This window comes from Ranitomeya variabilis, chromosome 3 (genome assembly GCF_051348905.1).
Source record: "Ranitomeya variabilis isolate aRanVar5 chromosome 3, aRanVar5.hap1, whole genome shotgun sequence".
Classification (NCBI taxonomy): Eukaryota; Metazoa; Chordata; class Amphibia; order Anura; family Dendrobatidae; genus Ranitomeya; species Ranitomeya variabilis.
Window position 1 is genome coordinate 165,575,508 of NC_135234.1, and position 20,630 is coordinate 165,596,137.

The following is a 20,630-nucleotide window of genomic DNA, read 5'->3' on the forward strand; positions in this document are numbered from 1 at the left end:
TACTGTAAGAGCAGTGAGACTATGGAACTCTCTGCCGTATGATGTTGTAATGAGTGAGTCATTACTTAAATTTAAGAGGGGACTGGATACCTTTCTGGAAAAGTATAATGTTACAGGGTATATATATTAGATTCTTTGATAGGGCGTTGATCCAAGGAACTAGTCTGATTGCCGTATGTGGGGTCGGGAAGGAATCTTTTTCCCCATGGTGGAGCTTACTCTTACCACATGGGTTTTTTTTGCCTTCCTCTGGATCAACATGTTAGGGCATGTTAGGCTATGGGTTGAACTAGATGGACTTAAAGTCTTCCTTCAACCTTAATAACTATGTAACTATGAACTCGAGCGTGGGAACTTTTCCAAGGCTCCAGTTCATGAGGACATCCAGCAGAGGGCGCCTCACCGCAACTCAATGTAAGTACAGATCACTCAGCTTTCTTTTCAGCACCCGGGGATTACAGGCACGAGCGAGTGCTTTAGCGCAGCTCCTGCCTGTAAATTGATTTAACCCCTTCAGAAGGATTTACATCGTGGGACCTGACAGATCCTCGGATGGTATGTATATTGTGGGTTTATTATTTTGCCTAGCGAGGGTCTTCAGGTGGATTGAGAGATCAATAAAATATTAAAACAACCGGTGTGTTTATTTCATTAAAATAATTTTTAATAATGTGTGTGTTTTTTAACCCTTTCATACAATTGGATTAATAATGGATAGGTGTCATAATTGACGCCTCTCCATTATTAACCTGGCTTAATGTCGCTTTACAATAGCAAGGTGGCATTAACCCTTCATTACCCCATATCCCACCGCTACACGGGAGTGGGAAGAGTGGCCAAGTGCCAGAATAGGCGCATCTTCCAGATGTGCCTTTTCTGGGGTGGCTGAGGGCAGATGTTTGTAGCCAGGGGGGGCCAATAACCATGGACCCTCTCTAGGCTATTAATATCTGCCCTCAGTCACTGGCTTTACCATTCTGGCAGAGAAAATTGCGCGGGAGCCCACGCCAATTTTTTCCGCCATTTAACCCTTTATTTTAGCAGCTACAGCAACCAAATTTTGCACATACACACTACTAACATTAGTAGTGTGGAATATGCAAAATAAAGGGGATATGAGATGGTTTTCTGTATGTAAACCATGTCTCATATCCTGTCGGGTTTGGGAAGGAGAAATGAAAAGCCGGCAATTGAATTACCGGCTTTTCACTAACACCGCTGCGTATTTCTCGCAAGTCACACTGCTGGTCCGTGTGGAATCCGTATTTTTCTCGCCCCCATAGACTTTCATTGGCGTATTATTTGCGCAATACGCATGCTGCGATTTTGTACGGCCGTAGAAAGCCGTATAATACGGATCCGTAATATACGGCTGATAGGACCAGACCCATTGAGAATAATTGTGCCGTTTGTTTGGCAAGTTTTACGGACGTATTTTCTGCGCTCTTACGTCCGTAAAACTTGCTAGTGTGACTCCAGCCTCATTGGTTGTACTGAGGGATCCCTGGTGTGGCGAGCCAACTTGTCAGAGGAAATGCTGTATAAGTGCAGTTTTAGGCTACTTTCACACATCAGTTTTTTTTGTTTCAGGCAGAATCCGGCAAATGTTTAAAAAAAACGGATCCATCGCAAATAGTGAAACTGATGCGCCGGATCAGTTTTTCTGCTGGATCCGGTTTTGTTTTTTTATCCCGAGAGAGGACACTCCAAGGTGGACACCGTAAACGATGATTAACAGAAACTCGCTTGAGTGCTGTTCTATCGTTATTCCTGGGATTTATGGTGCTAGTGACCATTCATTAGCAAATCAAAAGTTACATTCATTTCCATTGTCCTTTCTTGCAGTAAATGTTACTGAATCCTCTGTGGACAGATATAGAATGAGGTGGCAGAAATGTCTCAAATTAAACCAAATGTTTATTAAACTGAAGGTTGTAATTTACTCTGACAGTGGTCTTCCCTAATGTACCATATAACTGACTGGCTTGTTATGTAAAGAAAATAGGTGTACAATTATTTTTTGGCCCAACTTTTAGCCGGTCTCAGTTTATACCATTTACTGAAACTTTGGTAGCGATTCCAGGATGATCTAAAAAAACAGATATATTTTTTGCCTGCTGCACCAGTTTTGGTGCTTTTTTTTTTTTAATAGAAGTGTGACTGAATATGTATTAAATATACTTCCAGCTCAATTTTTATTCTGCAAATACAAATAAAATATACCTTATTTCTCTATAAAATGGTGACAATCGGTCTGTACTGGTTTAAATTACAAAACAAATTGAACAGAAATTACTGCAAGTCTACAGTGCATATGTAACATCTCGGCGGATATTTTCATGCAGCTATAGAATTGCTGCATTGTATGACCTAAATTTAGAACATATGTCATCCCTGCCTGAAAAGGCAAGATAAAAGGATAACTAGTGTTTAAAAATATTATATTAAGTTAAAGAACGATATATTATGTTCACTTGTGACTGCAGCTCATGGCTCATCCAGCTGGATTGTCCAGGAGAGTTGGGCAATGTTTACACTCTGTATTTTTGCAGCATCTTTCCTCCAGGCAAAACCTTACAAAAATCAGATTTTGCTGAGTTTGTGCTGCTTTTTCTGTTGCAGATGGTGTGACATTTGTCTACAGTGCATGTTTAATAAAGTTTAATTCACCAAAAATCAGGGTGGATTGATTTAAATCACGCCGATTTAAATCATGATTTAAATCACGATTTAAATCAAAAGATTTTTTTCTATTTAAATCGGATCGATTTAAATCATGATTTTAATCATGATTTAAATCACTGATTTAAATCAAAAGGTTTTTTTTAATATAAATCACGATTAAAATGAGAAGTGAGAGCAGTGCGCATGTGCGCCCATAGTTACACGGACGAAATTAGGGGCAACGATCTAACGCCAGGGTGAGAGGGGGACCCCAAAGTAAGTAAAAATCTTTTTTGTTTTACTATATGGCAATAGGTAGGTGTTTAAAAGCAGCATGTCTTAATTGTATAAACTATTAATAGCCTCCACATTTTGTTCATACTGCTCCTTTAATTCCACACTTCTAGCTTGGTTTCACTTTTGGTTTAGTTTCTTTTTCCATTCAGTTGACATGCCCAAACTTGTTGGATAGTCAGCATCCTACAGAAACCTCTGGAAGAGCATGGCATTGTGAATGTTACACATATACAGCCGTTATTCTACTGAGTTAAACAACTCAGCTTTATCTCATGATGGAAGAACCTTTGGATGGTAAAATATTTTCCTCAAAAAGCAGTTTATTGAAAAAAATCCGATTTAAATCAAAAAAATCCGATTTAAATCAAAAAAATCCGATTTTTTTGATTTTTTAAAAAAAACATTGATTTTTATCCACCCTGCCAAAAATGCATCAAAAATGTGTGGTTGCATTTTTTTTGTAGTCTTTTTAGCACTTATTCATTGTGCTCTATGGTTAAAAAAAACCCGCTGACTTGCTGCAGATTTTTTTTTCTTAAGGCTGTGTGCACATGTTCAGGATTGCTTGCAGAAATTTCCTGAGCAAAACAGGACATTTTTTGCAAGAAATCCGCATGCATTTTTTGCGCGTTTTTCTCGCGTTTTTGGTGCGTGTTTTTTTGCGGATTTTCCGGAGGTTCCCAATTCAATAATATAGTGGGAAATCTGCAAAAAAATCCACAAAATTAATTAACATGCTGCGTTTTTTACCGCTATGCGTTTTTTTTTGCAGAAAAAAGCGCATCGTGCACAAAAATTGCAGAATGCATTCTAAATGATGGGATGCATAATGTATGCCTTTTTTCGCGTTTTTATAGCGAAAAAACATGAAAAATCTGCAACGTGTGCACACAGCCTTAAAAAGCAGCCGTTTTCCTGTTCTGTCAGGGAAAATAAAGCAATAATGTGCATGAGATTTCTGAAATCTCAAAGCTTTTGCTGGTGCTGTGAAACGCAGCTTTTAAATTGCATAAAGGAGCAGCAAAAATGCAAAATGTGAACATTGCCCTATGGCCAGAGCCTAACTTTCTTTTGTATAATAGCATATGAAGAAATGGTCACCTCATACCTTAGTTAGCTGCATGAGTTCTGATGCAAGTAGAAGATTGTGATTATGGCTGGCTTATAATAGTAAAAAGCAGAATGGCACTAGAGCTGTGTAAATTCCAATAGACCGGACTGGAAATGGACAGCTGATAATCAGGCGTCACGAATGCTTAAGGGTTGTATGGTGCTCAGCATGAAACAATGAAGCAAATGTCCAAATACATGAAGAAAAGAATATGCGGCACTCACCCCAGAGTAGCAGTGAAGATCGTTGACTTTATTGGAAAAGAAAGTGGAATATATCCATCAGGACATCAAAAATACAGGTATGAAGGAGGGTGCGGTATTGCAGTGCGGACGACGGCCGTTTCGCACACAAATGTGCTTCAACGGGTCCAGAAGGTAGATTACACCATGTCATTTCCTTTTAAAGGATCTGTGACTAGTATACATAATTAAACAGCGTGAACATTTCAAATTGTGATTACTTTGTGACTGTGACATATTAATTATAAATAATCTACATACCATACAATATAAATGCAGAACTTCTATTTGTGTATTCTATTTGGACATCATGTAATATGATATTATTTATCAATACCACTTAGTAACTACTCAAATTGCGACTATATTATAACATACTAAATAGTTCTATAAAAATAGTTCTATAAAAATACAGACATGTCTAACTTGTCATTAAGGCCAATTGGCCCCTGAGCTGAATTAAATGCTGACCATATTTCTTTATTATCCAAGGGATTAAATTATTGTCTTCCAGAATCTTTTGATTTAACTAACTTTAAGATAGACTTATTTAAAAGTGTGAGAAAGCTTCATCTCCATAAACATTTCCAAAAAGACAAAAAACAACTTCAAAAGATTAGCAGCTCTCAAACGATATCAAGCACCCCGGGTTCATTGGAGAATAAGATAGGCACTTTGGGTTTTATGATATACCCTCCCGAAACAGATGTAGATGAGAATGAAGCATCGTTACTACTTAGCCTAAATGATCCTTCAATATTACAGCAAACAAAAACTGCTCATATATTTACACAAGAACATAAACCTTTTCTAGGTGGTATTAAATCTCGCTTTATGCCCCCCGTCTCTCCTGGTAACGCCATCGATCTCTTCCAAGATCTCGTCATAAAGGATATAGAAGCAATCATTTACCAAAATCCAAAAAATAATTTAAATAATAGAGAATTCTCGGCTATGAAAGAGTTGCAGAGATGGGACGATGTCGTTATCAGGAGGGCGGATAAAGGTGGCAATATCGTTGTGCTAGATAAGGAGTATTACGTAAAGGAAGCTTTGACACAGTTAAATGATCGGTCTACTTATTGCGTGCTTCCCAACAATCCCACCCACAAATATGTAACTAAATTAAGATCGCTATTGAGAAAATATGTGGAGAAAGGAGTGTTGCCTAAAAAACGTGCTGAAAGTTTATTAATTGAACATCCACAATTTCCAAACTGGTACAGTATACCAAAAATTCATAAAGACATAAGAGAACCACCAGGGCGCCCTATAATCCCAGGGATCAATTCGGTTACTGAAGCACTTTCTCAGTACATCGATTGGTTATTAAAACCACTATTACAAAGTATTCCTTCATATATCAAAGACTCTGGAGATTTAATGTTGGCTCTTAAGGAAATAGACTGGCAGCCTACCTTTGCTTTAACATCTATAGATGTAGTAAATCTATACACCCGCATCCCAAAAGAAAAAGGTATACAGGCAATTCAAAGTATACTACAAAAAAGAGGCGTAGATCAGGACATAATTTCCTTTATTTCAGAAAGCTTGGACTTTATATTGTCTAATAATTCATTTAAATTTATGAATAAATGGTACACACAATTAGTTGGAACTGCAATGGGTACGCCCACTTCTTGCACATATGCAAACCTTTTCTTAGCAGTTTTCGAGGATACATATGTGAATAACATCAATAACCCTTTCCTAAAGCATATTCGCTTTTATACTAGATTTGTGGATGATGTCATGATTATTTGGGACGGTAGTGAAGTGGAATTTGACGAATTTGTGAAATATTTGAATACCTCGAATAATGAAAATATGGCATTTACTTCTTGTTATGGTTATAATCTAGAATTTTTGGATGTTAAAATAGAAATTATAGAAGGTGACATAGAGACAAAGGTCTTTAGGAAACAAACCGCAACGAATAATATACTTCATTTCGATAGCGCTCACCCATTCCATACAAAAAGAAGCCTGCCATATAGCCAGATGGTGAGATTACGAAAAATCAATAACTGTAATAGAATATTCCATGAACAAATTGGCGAGTTAAAATCCCGTTTTCTAAAAAGGTTATCCCCCACAAATATTGAAAGAGGCTGAAACCCGTATAGAAAAATTTTCACAGCATGACTTCTTAAAAATAAAAATAAAAAGAACAAATAAATCTCATCTAGAAAAAACAGAGAATTTTTCATTCTGCTTCAAGCACAGTAATTTAGATAAAGTTATTCATACCTCTATCCGCAAAAACTGGCATGTGTTACAAAATGATAAAGACTTGTCATCGATGTATAAGAATGCCCCAAAATTCGCATATAAACGTGCTCATAATCTATCAGATTTATTGGTATACAATAGATTATCTGTACCCAATAGTAACTGGCTCACCAGTAATACATCAACCGGCAATTATAAATGTGGTAATTGTAGGTTTTGTAGCCATCATGTAACAAGAAATCCTTTACAAATAGGCCCTATAACCCATGCTGTCAAAGATTTTATTTCCTGTAAGACTAAGTTCGTTGTTTGTTTTATTCTGCCCTTGCCGATATTTTTATATCGGAAAAACAATAAGACCTCTGATTGAGAGGTTCAGAGAACATTATAACTCAATTACAACAGGTAAAGGTTGCCTAAGATTAATTCAACATATGAAAGATAGACATAATGCCAATCCCAACTTGCTTAGTTTTGCTGGTATAGAAATTGTAACATATCCCCTACAGGGAGGTGATCAGAAAAGATTTCTTTTACAAAAAGAAGCCAAATGGATCCTAAATGCAAACGCTCAGGGGCCAATTGGCCTTAATGACAAGTTAGACATGTCTGTATTTTTATAGAACTATTTTTATAGAACTATTTAGTATGTTATAATATAGTCGCAATTTGAGTAGTTACTAAGTGGTATTGATAAATAATATCATATTACATGATGTCCAAATAGAATAGACAAATAGAAGTTCTGCATTTATATTGTATGTCTGTATGTAGATTATTTATAATTAATATGTCACAGTCACAAAGTAATCACAATTTGAAATGTTCACGCTGTTTAATTATGTATACTAGTCACAGATCCTTTAAAAGGAAATGACGTGGTGTAATCTACCTTCTGGACCCGTTGAAGCACATTTGTGTGCGAAACGGCCGTCGTCCGCACTCCAATACCGCACCCTCCTTCATACCTGTATTTTTGATGTCCTGATGGATATATTCCACTTTCTTTTCCAATAAAGTCAACGATCTTCACTGCTACTCTGGGGTGAGTGCCGCATATTCTTTCTTCATGTATTATGGCTGGCTTACATTAGCCACTTAATGCAAATTAATGTAACTGTGTGTCAGCTCAGTTGAGCCCGCTCAACACTGACAGATGCCGGCTGCATTACATAGCTGCCATGTGCCTTTAACCCGTTAAGCCCCGAGGGTGGTTTGCACGTTAATGACCGGGCCAATTTTTACAATTCTGACCACTGTCCCTTTATGAGGTTATAACTCTGGATCACTTCAACGGATCCCGGTGATTCTGACATTGTTTTCTCGAGACATATTGTACTTCTTGATAGTGGTAACATTTCTTTGATATTACCTGCATTTATTTGTGAAAAAAAAAACAGAAATTTGGCGAAAATTTCGCAATTTTCCATCTTTGAATTTTTATGCCCTTAAATCACAGAGATGTCACACAAAATACTTAATAACTTTTTTTTAGGGACCACATCTCATTTGAAGTCATTTTGAGGGGTCTATATGATAGAAAATAACCAAGTGTGACACCATTCTACTGCACCCCTCAAGGTGCTCAAAACCACATTCAAGAAGTTTATTAACCTTTCAGGTGTTTCACAGGAATTTTTGGAATGTTTAAAAAAAAATGAACATTTAATTTTTTTTCACAAATTTACTTCAGCTCCAATTTTTTTTATATTTTACCAAGGGTAAAGGAGAAATTGGTCCCCTTAAGTTGTTGTCCAATTTGTCCTGAGTATTCTAATACCCCATATGTGGGGGGAACCGCCGTTTGGGCGCATGGCAGAGCTCGGAAGGGAGGGAGCGCCATTTGGAATGTAGACTTAGGCTGCCGTCACACTAGCAGTATTTGGTCAGTATTTTACATCAGTATTTCTCAGCCAAAACCAGGAGTGGGTGATAAATACAGAAGTGGTGCATATGTTTCTATTATACTTTTCCTCTATTTGTTCCACTCCTGGTTTTGGCTTACACATACTGATGTAAAATACTGACCAAATACTGCTAGTGTGACGGCAGCCTTAGATGGATTGGTCTGCAGGCGTCACGTTGCATTTGCAGAGCCCCTGATGTACCTAAACAGTATTAACCCCCCACAAGTGATCCCATATTGGAAACTAGACCCCCCAGGGAACTTATCTAGATGTGTTGTGAGAACTTTGAACCCCCAAGTATTTCATTACTGTTTATAACGCAGAGCCGTGAAAATAAAAGATAATTTTTGTCCCACATAAATGTTTTTTTAGCCCCCCAAATTTTTATTTTCTCAAGGGTAACAAGAGAAATTGGACCCCAGAAGTTGTTGTCCAATTTGTCCTGAGTACGCTGATACCCCATATGTTGGGGTTAACCCCTGTTTGGGTGCACGGGAGAGCTCGGAAGGGAAGGAGCACTGTTTTACTTTATCAACGCAGAATTGGCTGGAATTGAGATCTGACGCCTTGTCTCGTTTGGAGAACCCAGATGTGCCTAAACAGTGGAAACCCCCCAATTCTAACTGAAACCCTAACCCAAACACCCCTAATCCCAACCACACCCCTAATCCCAACCGTAAATGTAATGCAAACCCTAACCCTAGCCCCAACCCTAGCAGGAAAATGGAAATAAATACATTTTTTTTTATTTTTCCATAACTAAGGGGTTGATGAAGGGGGGTTTGATTTACTTTTATAGCGGTTTTTTTATATCGGATTTTTGTGATTGGCAGCTGTCACACACTAAGACGCTTTTTATAGCAAAAAAGTTTTTGCGTCTCCACATTTTGAGACCTATAATTTTTCCGTATTTTGGTCCACAGAGTCATGTGAGGTCTTGTTTTTTGCGGGACGAGTTGACGTTTTTATTGGTAACATTTTCGGACATGTGACAGTTTTTGATCACTTTTTATTCCGATTTTTGTGAGGCAGAATGACCAAAAACCAACTATTCATGAATTTCTTTTGGGGGGGGGGGCATTTATACCGTTCCACGTTTGGTAAAATTGATAAAGCAGTTTTATTCGTCGGGTCAGTACGATTACAGCGATATCTCATTTATATCATTTTTTTATGTTTTGGCGCTTTTATACGATAAAAGCTATTTTGTAGAAAGATTTACTTTTATAGCTGTTTTTTTTAGCGGATTTTTAAGATTGGCAGCTGTCACACACTAAAAGACGCTTTTTATTGCAAAAAATAGTTTTTCGCATTACCACATTTTGAGAGCTATAATTTTTCCATATTTTGGTCCACAGTCATGTGAGGTCTTGTTTTTTGCGGGACGAATTGGCGTTTTTATTGGTAACATTTTCGGGCACGTGACAGTTTTTGATCGCTTTTTATTTTGATTTTTGTGAGGCAGTATGACCAAAAACCAGCTATTCATGAATTTATTATAATGTCAGATCGCTGATCTGACACTTTGCAATGCACTGTTAGATCAGCGATCTGACGTGCACTGCTCCTGGCTTACCAAAGCCTGCTCTGAGCAGGCGCTTGTAAGCCACCTCCCTGCAGGACCCGGATGCAGCCCTGCGGCCATTTTGGATCCGGGACCTGCAGGGAGGAGACGCTCGGTACAAAATGAGCACATCGCCTTGTACCGAGGGTCTCAGGGAAGCCCGCAGGGAGCCCCCTCCCTGCGCAATGCTTCTCTATGCCCCCGGAACGCTGCGATCATGATTGATCATAGTGTTCCGGGGGTTAATGTGCCCGGGGGCGGTCCGTGACCTCTCCTGGCACATAGTGCCGGGTGTCAGCTTCGATAGTCAGCTGACACCCGGCCGCTATTGGCCGTGCTCCCCCCGTGAGTGCGGCCGATCGCTATGACGTACTAACCCGTCCCTGAGAATTAAGTCCCAGGTCACCTTGACGGGATAGTACGTCATATGGGATTAAGGGGTTAATAAAGCTAGTGTAGGATGCTGAGATCATTGCTGTTTTAACCATTTAGGTCAATCTTTGACAGCAGCATTTAAAAGGAGCCTGCCACCTGTTTTGGCCTCTATAAGATGCGACCACTGCCTTTCAGGGCTTATCTACAGCATTCTATAATGGGTACCTCTGACCTTCCGTGAAAGTGACTGGAGATGTGTGGCATTCATCATCTGTTTCTGAAGTGCATCAGTGTGGAATGTGGCCAAAGGACATCCACTTTTCGGCCTTTTGGTGACTCTACCAGTCTCTCTGTTGCAACCTGTTGATGACACTCTAATAAGCTCATTGGCCAAATCCCTATGAGAACATCATGCTCGAAGCCTCACAATGGCATGGTACTGTTGTGCAATTGTTAGGTTGTCTTATGGTGTCCAAATGTGAACAGCATGATGACTGTTTAACCCCTTTCTGACATTAGACGTACTATCCCGTCGAGGTGGTATTGGCCCGTGTGACCACCGATGGGATAGTACGTCTAACGCGATCAGCCGCGCTCACAGGGGGAGCGCGGCCAGGTATCAGCTGTCTATCACATGGACCGCTCCTGGCACATTAACCCCCGAAACACTGCGATCAAACATAAGGAAGCATCGCACAGGGAGGGGGCTCCCTGCGTGCTTTCCTGAGACCTTCGGAGCAAAGCAATGTGATTACGTTGCTCCGGGCATCTTCTCCCTGCAGGCCCTGGATCCAAGATGGCCGCAGGGCTCCTTCTGGGTCCTGCAGTGAGGTGGCTTGTAAGTGCCTGCTCGGAGCAGGCGTCAGCAAGCCTCCTGCAGTGCCTGTCAGATCGCTGATCTGACACAGTGCATTGCAAAAATATATTTATGTGTGATATATATATATATATATATATATATATATATATATATATATATATATATATATATATATATATATTGAAAAAATTAGAACAGCATCATATTACCACACTTGCAGTGCAAAGCTTTCCAGACCAATGTTCAAGTGGTTCCAATAATATGAGAAAAAAAGGAAAACAGCACAAAGAAAGTAACAAAAAAGTGGGTCTTTAATGCCTGGACGGCGTGGCAACGTTTCGGATTTTCCAATCCTTTTTCAAGCAGTGAACATACAAATAGAGTGAGTATATATAGGTATTACACATGTTGCTCATTAATTAATCACTAAAACATTATTTGCACATATATCTTCAATATCCATCCAATATCATATTACAATAAAGTGCATACGTGCATATTCTATTAAAAATAGATAAACATCAAACCTGATATTTTATAAATAAAGTGCAATGTGATTGTGAACCAAATCTATTAATAATCAATTAAAATCCCACAGATGTCCCAATCTATTTAGAAATTAAATCAGAGACGTACTTACAGCACAACACCACATGTTTTTTGTTCTCAGCGTCCCCATAGGGTTACTGCGCATGTCTGTTGCGTCAGAACAAGCAAGCAAAGGATTGTGGTAGGCGCCTGCGCACTAGCGTTCTAGGAACGTCGGCGCCATTTTGGAAAAGGGAAAAAGGACCTAATTCCCAAAGGAAAAAGAACGGGACCGAAATAAAGAAAATGTTTGATTTTTTTGTAGTTCTTTTAGCGCTAACTTATCAATCAGCTCATAGTGCCATGACTCAAAAAATGTCGTATCCAAAAATATTTATCTCTTTTTATATATATCTGCATGGCTGATAGGAATGCTATATATGTATATATGAAGGCACTCACTACCTCTTAGCATCTCAAGTACCTTGATTATATCTTAGTGGCCTAGACAGTCTAGGACATAAGTCCAAAAAGACACAGGACAGCCCTCCCCAATTAAGTGGGACCTCCTGTATCCCAACAAGGACACAGAGAGAACAGGGGGTGGACAGTCCCCCTCAGCTCACTCTCGTCACCTGTACAATCAAGACCATGTCTTTTTAGCCACAATAATACTCCAGAGAAGCAATTGAGTGCCAATCAAATTTTTCATTTATTGTAGTAACATTTTCCTTTTATATATACTCCACTTTTGCCGCTTGTCATATATTCATTTTCTAATTATTTTAATTTATTTAAAAAAATATTCCAAAAATTCTTTGCGTAGAATACGTCTCTATTTTCATAGATTGGAAATCTGGAAGATAAATTAAAAACATCCATTTAAACATATATAGATCTAGGGGAACAAATTAATACATCTTACAAGACCTGACTAGTTTTAAAGTCCACATTTAACCCATATGGTTTCAATGTGTTGAGTTTCATAATCCACTCTAATTCCCTCTTTTTGAGTAGTTTAACTCGATCACCACCTCTTCTTTGAACGGGAATCATGTCAATGATGCGAAATTTTAATTGTTTCTCTGTATGTGATTTTTCCACAAAGTGCTTTGATACAGGCAAATCCATACGTTTCTTCCTTATGGTATGTCGGTGCTGATTAATACGAGTTTTGAAATCACATGTTGTCTCACCGACATACCACAAGGAACAAGGACATTGCAGCAGATACACCACGAACTCAGAGTCACAGGTTAAAAACTGCTGTATTCTGTATTCTTCGTGGGTAAACGGGTGAACAAAACTTGACCCTTTAAGCATCATACTGCAATTAATACATGATAAACATGGAAAACATCCTTTTCTATTCTGACCCGATATTGTAGTTTGGATAGACTTTTTAAACGATCCAATATCAGATTTAACTAAAGTGGAACCTACCGTTCGACTACGTTTATAGGAAAAAACTGGTAAGTTAGAAAATTCTGTTACATTTGGAAGACATTTGGATAGCATTCCCCAATGTTTACACACAATATTTGAAATTTTTTTACTTTCTTCACAGAAAGATGTTACAAAAGGGATCCGATTTAAGTCTTTCTTGTAAAGTTTCTTCTGCAACAGGACTTCTCTACTTATCAAATCAACCTTATTTTTCTGTTTACACAAAAGATTGGTGGGGTAGCCCCTATTTGAGAATTTTTGTAAGACACCTTCCATTGATTTTTGCAAGGACTCCTCTTCACTTTCAATTCGTTTAACCCTAATCAACTGGCTAAACGGAATTGATTCAATTGTTTTTTTGGGGTGCTGACTATTATATAAAAGAAGGTCATTTCTATCTGTCAATTTCGAATACAGCTGAGTCACAAGTCTGTTATCATTGATTTTCACATTGACATCCAGAAATTGGATGTTTGTTTTTGAATGAACCAAAGTAAATTTGATTGTGTCATCAACTGTATTCAAAAAATTGTGGAAATCAATTAATGAATTCTCTGAGTCTGTCCAAATGAGGAAGATGTCATCTATGTATCTCCACCACGCAGCCACATAGCTGAAGTGGGGAGATACATAGATAAGATCCTCCTCTAGGACACTCATGACAATGTTCGCATAAGCGGGCGCCATATTTGCGCCCATGGCGACTCCTCTTGTTTGTAAATAAAATATATCTCCAAACAAAAAATAATTCTTGGTCAATATTAGTTCAAGTAGTTCTATAATAAATTTTTTACTTCCCTCAGTGTATTCAGTGTTTTGTAATTTTTTACTAACTGCTGCTAAGCCCTTGTTGTTCTCAATGGACGTATATAAGGAAGTTACGTCAAAAGACGCTAGTATCACTTCACCTGTTATTTCAATCCCTCCAATTTTCTCCAAAAAATCTGTTGTATCCCTTACAAACGATTCTGCCTGATTGGCAATGGGGTTCAAAATTTTATCTAAAAAGATTCCAATATGGGAAAGGATGGAATCGCAGCCTGACACAATAGGCCTACCCGGAGGATGTATGAGAGACTTGTGTATTTTCGGTAAAGTATACATCACAGGAGTTATAGGAAACTCCACTATCAAAAAATCAAGAACATCCTGATCAATAATTCCTTTGTCCAAGGCATCATTCAAAATAAATTTTATATTTTTTGCAATATCAAACTTTGGATCATAACTAAGTCTCTCATACACCTCCGGGTCGGCAAGCTGACCAAGAATTTCATCAATATAGTCTTCTCTATTCATAATAACGACTGCGCCACCCTTATCCGCACTTTTAATAATTATATTATCATCCCGTGCCAGTTCATACAGAGCTTCCATTTCACCCGCTGTCATATTAGGACACATAAACTGGTTTGTACATTCTTTTTTCAAAAACTCAATATCCTGATTGACAGCAAGAATAAAAGCCTCAATTACAGATGGATTACTTGGTGGGGTGAAATTACTCTTTTTTCTCAAATTCAATTGGTGTAAACTCAAATTACAGTTAGCAGTTTTTTCTAATTTTGGTTTATTAGAGAACCATTCTTTTAATTTAATGGATCTGTAAAAACGCTGAAGGTCCAAATTGAGTTCAAGCCAGTTCACATGTGTACTTAAACTAAACGACAACCCTTTATTCAAGACCGATATTTGAGTATCACTAAGGGTCTTACTTGAGATATTTATGATCAAGTCTGTTCTTTGCTCCTTGTCGCCATCTGTTTTTCTGATGATTTGCTTTTCCCTCTTTTCTCTCTTTTGTTGTCTGCGGTGTTTTTTTCCCCCTCTTTTCCTGTTTTCATTTTTTCGTTCATAGGGTCTGGTCCTAAAAAAATCAATGTTAGACAATAATTTTCCATCATTACAATAAGAGGATCCATTTTTTTCCATCCAATAACCTCTTTTTTTCCAACCGCCTGAAATGTCCCTTTGCCAGTTGTAAATGTTCCCATCTTTGTAGTCATCCATATCTCGGTTCCACTTTCTACGTTTAACATCCTCTAATTCAAGACGTAGTTTATCTATTTTGATCTTTATACTTTCTTTAAAGGTATTCCATTCCTCCTCACTCAAGAGACTTTTTATGTCCATTTCCACCGATGATATATCACATTTTAATTTTTTAGTCTCTTGTTGTAGATATTCAATGTTGAGGAGGATGATATCTAGGCCATACTTGTTAGAAATCATACTAAACTTTAAACAAAAAGACGCATCATTTGACATCAAATTGGGACGTATGTTAGAACGAAGTCCTCTAGGAATTTTTTTAACCCTGTAGTATTCACTCAGGGTTATCAGGTGTAGTTCAGCTGTAGTGAATTTTCTTGTCACATTTTCATATTTAAGTTTCAAATCATATAAGGATGGTGTACTTAAAAAGGTGGCATTACTTTTCACCCCTTCAAGTATACGTTCCCCATCTTCATTTGTATATGTGAAAACGCCTGAATCAGGCCCCATGACCCACACTGGAAAATAGATTAAGCCAAAAATGTGCAAAAATTGAACTAAAAAAATAAAAAATAAAAAACAAAAAAAGAAAAAATAACAAAATCTCAAATAAGTCCGATGCAAATTTCCACAGAACATGATATATTGAAAAAATTAGAACAGCATCATATTACCACACTTGCAGTGCAAAGCTTTCCAGACCAATGTTCAAGTGGTTCCAATAATATGAGAAAAAAAGGAAAACAGCACAAAGAAAGTAACAAAAAAGTGGGTCTTTAATGCCTGGACGGCGTGGCAACGTTTCGGATTTTCCAATCCTTTTTCAAGCAGTGAACATACAAATAGAGTGAGTATATATAGGTATTACACATGTTGCTCATTAATTAATCACTAAAACATTATTTGCACATATATCTTCAATATCCATCCAATATCATATTACAATAAAGTGCATACGTGCATATTCTATTAAAAATAGATAAACATCAAACCTGATATTTTATAAATAAAGTGCAATGTGATTGTGAACCAAATCTATTAATAATCAATTAAAATCCCACAGATGTCCCAATCTATTTAGAAATTAAATCAGAGACGTACTTACAGCACAACACCACATGTTTTTTGTTCTCAGCGTCCCCATAGGGTTACTGCGCATGTCTGTTGCGTCAGAACAAGCAAGCAAAGGATCGTGGTAGGCGCCTGCGCACTAGCGTTCTAGGAACGTCGGCGCCATTTTGGAAAAGGGAAAAAGGACCTAATTCCCAAAGGAAAAAGAACGGGACCGAAATAAAGAAAATATGTTTGATTTTTTTGTAGTTCTTTTAGCGCTAACTTATCAATCAGCTCATAGTGCCATGACTCAAAAAATGTCGTATCCAAAAATATTTATCTCTTTTTATATATATCTGCATGGCTGATAGGAATGCTATATATGTATATATGAGCCCCTAGATCTATATATGTTTAAATGGATGTTTTTAATTTATCTTCCAGATTTCCAATCTATGAAAATAGAGACGTATTCTACGCAAAGAATTTTTGGAATATTTTTTGAAATAAATTAAAATAATTAGAAAATGAATATATGACAAGCGGCAAAAGTGGAGTATATATAAAAGGAAAATGTTACTACAATAAATGAAAAATTTGATTGGCACTCAATTGCTTCTCTGGAGTATTATTGTGGCTAAAAAGACATGGTCTTGATTGTACAGGTGACGAGAGTGAGCTGAGGGGGACTGTCCACCCCCTGTTCTCTCTGTGTCCTTGTTGGGATACAGGAGGTCCCACTTAATTGGGGAGGGCTGTCCTGTGTCTTTTTGGACTTATGTCCTAGACTGTCTATGCCACTAAGATATAATCAAGGTACTTGAGATGCTAAGAGGTAGTGAGTGCCTTCATATATACATATATAGCATTCCTATCAGCCATGCAGATATATATAAAAAGAGATAAATATTTTTGGATACGACATTTTTTGAGTCATGGCACTATGAGCTGATTGATAAGTTAGCGCTAAAAGAACTACAAAAAAATCAAACATATTTTCTTTATTTCGGTCCCGTTCTTTTTCCTTTGGGAATTAGGTCCTTTTTCCCTTTTCCAAAATGGCGCCGACGTTCCTAGAACGCTAGTGCGCAGGCGCCTACCACAATCCTTTGCTTGCTTGTTCTGACGCAACAGACATGCGCAGTAACCCTATGGGGACGCTGAGAACAAAAAACATGTGGTGTTGTGCTGTAAGTACGTCTCTGATTTAATTTCTAAATAGATTGGGACATCTGTGGGATTTTAATTGATTATTAATAGATTTGGTTCACAATCACATTGCACTTTATTTATAAAATATCAGGTTTGATGTTTATCTATTTTTAATAGAATATGCACGTATGCACTTTATTGTAATATGATATTGGATGGATATTGAAGATATATGTGCAAATAATGTTTTAGTGATTAATTAATGAGCAACATGTGTAATACCTATATATACTCACTCTATTTGTATGTTCACTGCTTGAAAAAGGATTGGAAAATCCGAAACGTTGCCACGCCGTCCAGGCATTAAAGACCCACTTTTTTGTTACTTTCTTTGTGCTGTTTTCCTTTTTTTCTCATATATATATATATATATATATATATATATATATATATATATATATATATATATATATATATATATATATATATATATATATATATTCCCATAAATACATTTCTTTATGTAAAATAATAATAAAAAAAAGCTATGTGCACACGTTCTGGATTTTTCGCTGTTTTGCGTGTTTTTTCGGCGGTTTTCCGCGGCAACAACGCTTAAAAACCGCATACATTAAGCATCTCATAATTTTTCATGCATTCCGCAATTTTTGTGCATATGTTGCGTTTTTTTTTTTTTAGATAAAACACATTGCGGAAAAATACGCACATGTTAATTAATTTTGCGGATTTCCTGCTATTTATTGCATTTTGAAGTTCCGGAAAAAAACGCGAAAAATCTGCACAAAAACTGCGAGAAACCGGAAAAAAAAACGCGTGAAAAAAGCATGCAGATTTCCTGTTGAAAAAGTACGGTTTTGTTCAGGAAATTTCTGCATAAAATCCTGACGTGTGCACATAGCCTAAAAGTACACATATTTAGTATTGCCGTGTCTGTAACGACCCGACCTATAAAACTGTCCCACTAGTTAACCCCTTCAGTGAACACCGTAAAAAAGAAACTAGGCAAAAAGCAATGCTTTATCATATCACCGAACAAAAAGTGGAATGACGCCATCAAAAAGACGGATATAAATAAACATTGTACCTCCGAAAAGTCATCTTGTCCCTCAAAAAAACGAGCCGCCCATACAGCGTCATCAGCGAAAAAATAAAAGCTATAGCCCTCAGAATAAAGCAATGCAAAAATAATTATTTTTTCTATAAAAGTTTTTATCGTATAAAAGCGCCAAAACATAAAAAAATGATATAAATGAGGTATCGCTGTAATCGTACTGACCCGAAGATTAAAACTACTTTATCAAGTTTACCAAACGCGGAACGGTATAAACGCACCCCCCCCAAAAGGAATTTGAGTTGCTGTTTTTTGTTCATTCTGCCTAACAAAAATCGGAATAAAAAGCGATCAAAAAATGTCATGTGCCTGAAAATGATACCAATAAAAACATCAACTCGTCCCGCAAAAAACAAGACCTCACATGACTTTGTGGACCAAAATATGGAAAAATTGTAGCTCTCAGAATGTGGTAATGCAAAACATTTTTGCAATAAAAAGCGTCTTTTAGTGTGACAGCTGGCAAACACAAAAATCCGCTATAAATAGTAAATCAAACCCCCCATTATCACCGTCTTAGGGAAGGATAATAAAATAAAAAATGTATTTATTTCCATTTTCCCATTAGGGTTCGGGTTGGGGCTAAAGTTAGGGTTGGGGTTAGGGTTTGGATTACATTTACAGTTGGGTTAGGGGTGTGTCGGTTAGGGGTATGGTTGGGATTAGTGGTATGGTTGGGATTAGTGGTATGGTTGGGGTTAGGGGTGTGTTGGGGTTAGGGTTGGGATTAGGCTTAAGGGTGTGTTGGGGTTAGGGTTGGAGTTAAGGTACCGTTACACTAAGCGACGCTCCAGCGATATAGACAACGATCCGACCTAAACTAGATCGCTGGAGCGTCGCAGTTAGGTCGCTGTAGAGACGTCAAACACAGCAGCTCCAGAACGATGCAGGAGCGATCCAGTGACGTAACGGCGACTCGCTTATCGTTCACGCTCCATGTAAAAACATTGCTGACATCGTTGCTTTTGCTGTCAAACATGACGATACAAGCCGATCTAGCGACCAAATAAAGTTCCAGACTTCTAACTCCGACCAGCGATTTAACAGCAGGATCCAGATCGCTGCTGCGTGTCAAACTCAGCGAGATCGCTATCCAGGACTCTGCAACGTCACGGATCGTTGTCGTTCTCGTTGGAAAGTTGTTTAATGTGAAGGTACCTTTAGAATTGGGAGGTTTCCACTGTTTAGGCACACCAGGGGCTCTGCAAACGCAATATGACGTCCCATCTCAATCCATACAATTCTGCGTTGAAAAAGTAAAACGGTGCTCCTTCCCTTCCGAGCTCTGCCGTGCGCCCAAACAGTGGTTTATCCCCACATATGGAGTATCCGCGTACTCAGGACAAATTGGACAATTTGGCATAGGTGGGGAATCAGGGGACAAAAAATACACTATTGTAAAGCACAGCTCAGGCCCTATTTAACGGTATTTTTATCTCATACTGAAAAAACGGGGTGACAGGTTCCCTTTAAGTGTAAGAATCACCCGGGATCCGTTGAAGCGTTCCTCATAAAGGGACAGTGGTCAGAATTGTAAAAATTGGCCCTGTCATTAACCTGCAAACCACCCGTAGGGGTAAAGGGGTTAAATATCAATTTTGATTGCACCCCAAAATTTATTGGCTGATTCATGGATCCAACACTTGTTATGAATTTTGCCATTAAGCTCCTTGTTAGGCTAGTTTAACATTTGCGGTTAGCGCATGCTAACACAGCGGTTTTTATTCGCATCAGCTTACACGTGATGAAAAAAACCCGCTGCATTTGCATGCGTTTGCGTTTTTGCGCCTGCGTTTGTGCTTTTTATGCGCATGCGTTCAATATTTCCAGGAGGGCGTGTCTCAGTGGGCATTGCCATCTCTGTGTGCGGTTCCACCATTACTCCAAAGCAACATGCCCGCTGCCTTGGAGTCATCCTTGATTCCGAGCTTTCATTCACCCCCCACATCCGATCACTGGCTCGCTCTTCTTATCTGCATCTCAAAAACATTTCCAGAATTCGCCCTTTTCTTACTTTCGACTCTGCAAAAACTCTTACTGTCTCACTTATTCATTCTCGTCTGGACTATTGTAACTCTCTACTAATTGGCCTACCTTTTACCAGACTCTCCC

The 20,630-nt window shown here is 38.1% G+C and overlaps 2 protein-coding genes across 4 annotated transcripts in view; one reads left to right on the top strand and one right to left on the bottom strand.

Moving 5' to 3' along the window:
• Positions 1–20,630, top strand: part of KDM6A (lysine demethylase 6A) — a 223,882-nt gene that overhangs the window by 47,271 nt on the left and 155,981 nt on the right. The gene's annotated exons all lie outside the window — the stretch shown is intronic.
• LOC143817240 (uncharacterized) overlaps positions 12,258–20,630 on the bottom strand; it is a 28,973-nt gene continuing 20,600 nt past the window's right edge. The window contains exons 2-3 of the mRNA XM_077298471.1: positions 14,902–15,699; positions 12,258–12,596 (exon numbers count right to left, since the gene is read on the bottom strand). Coding sequence (XP_077154586.1) covers positions 12,535–12,596; positions 14,902–15,699 — 860 coding nt within the window. The 3' untranslated portion in view covers positions 12,258–12,534. The remainder of the gene's footprint in view (positions 12,597–14,901; positions 15,700–20,630) is intronic.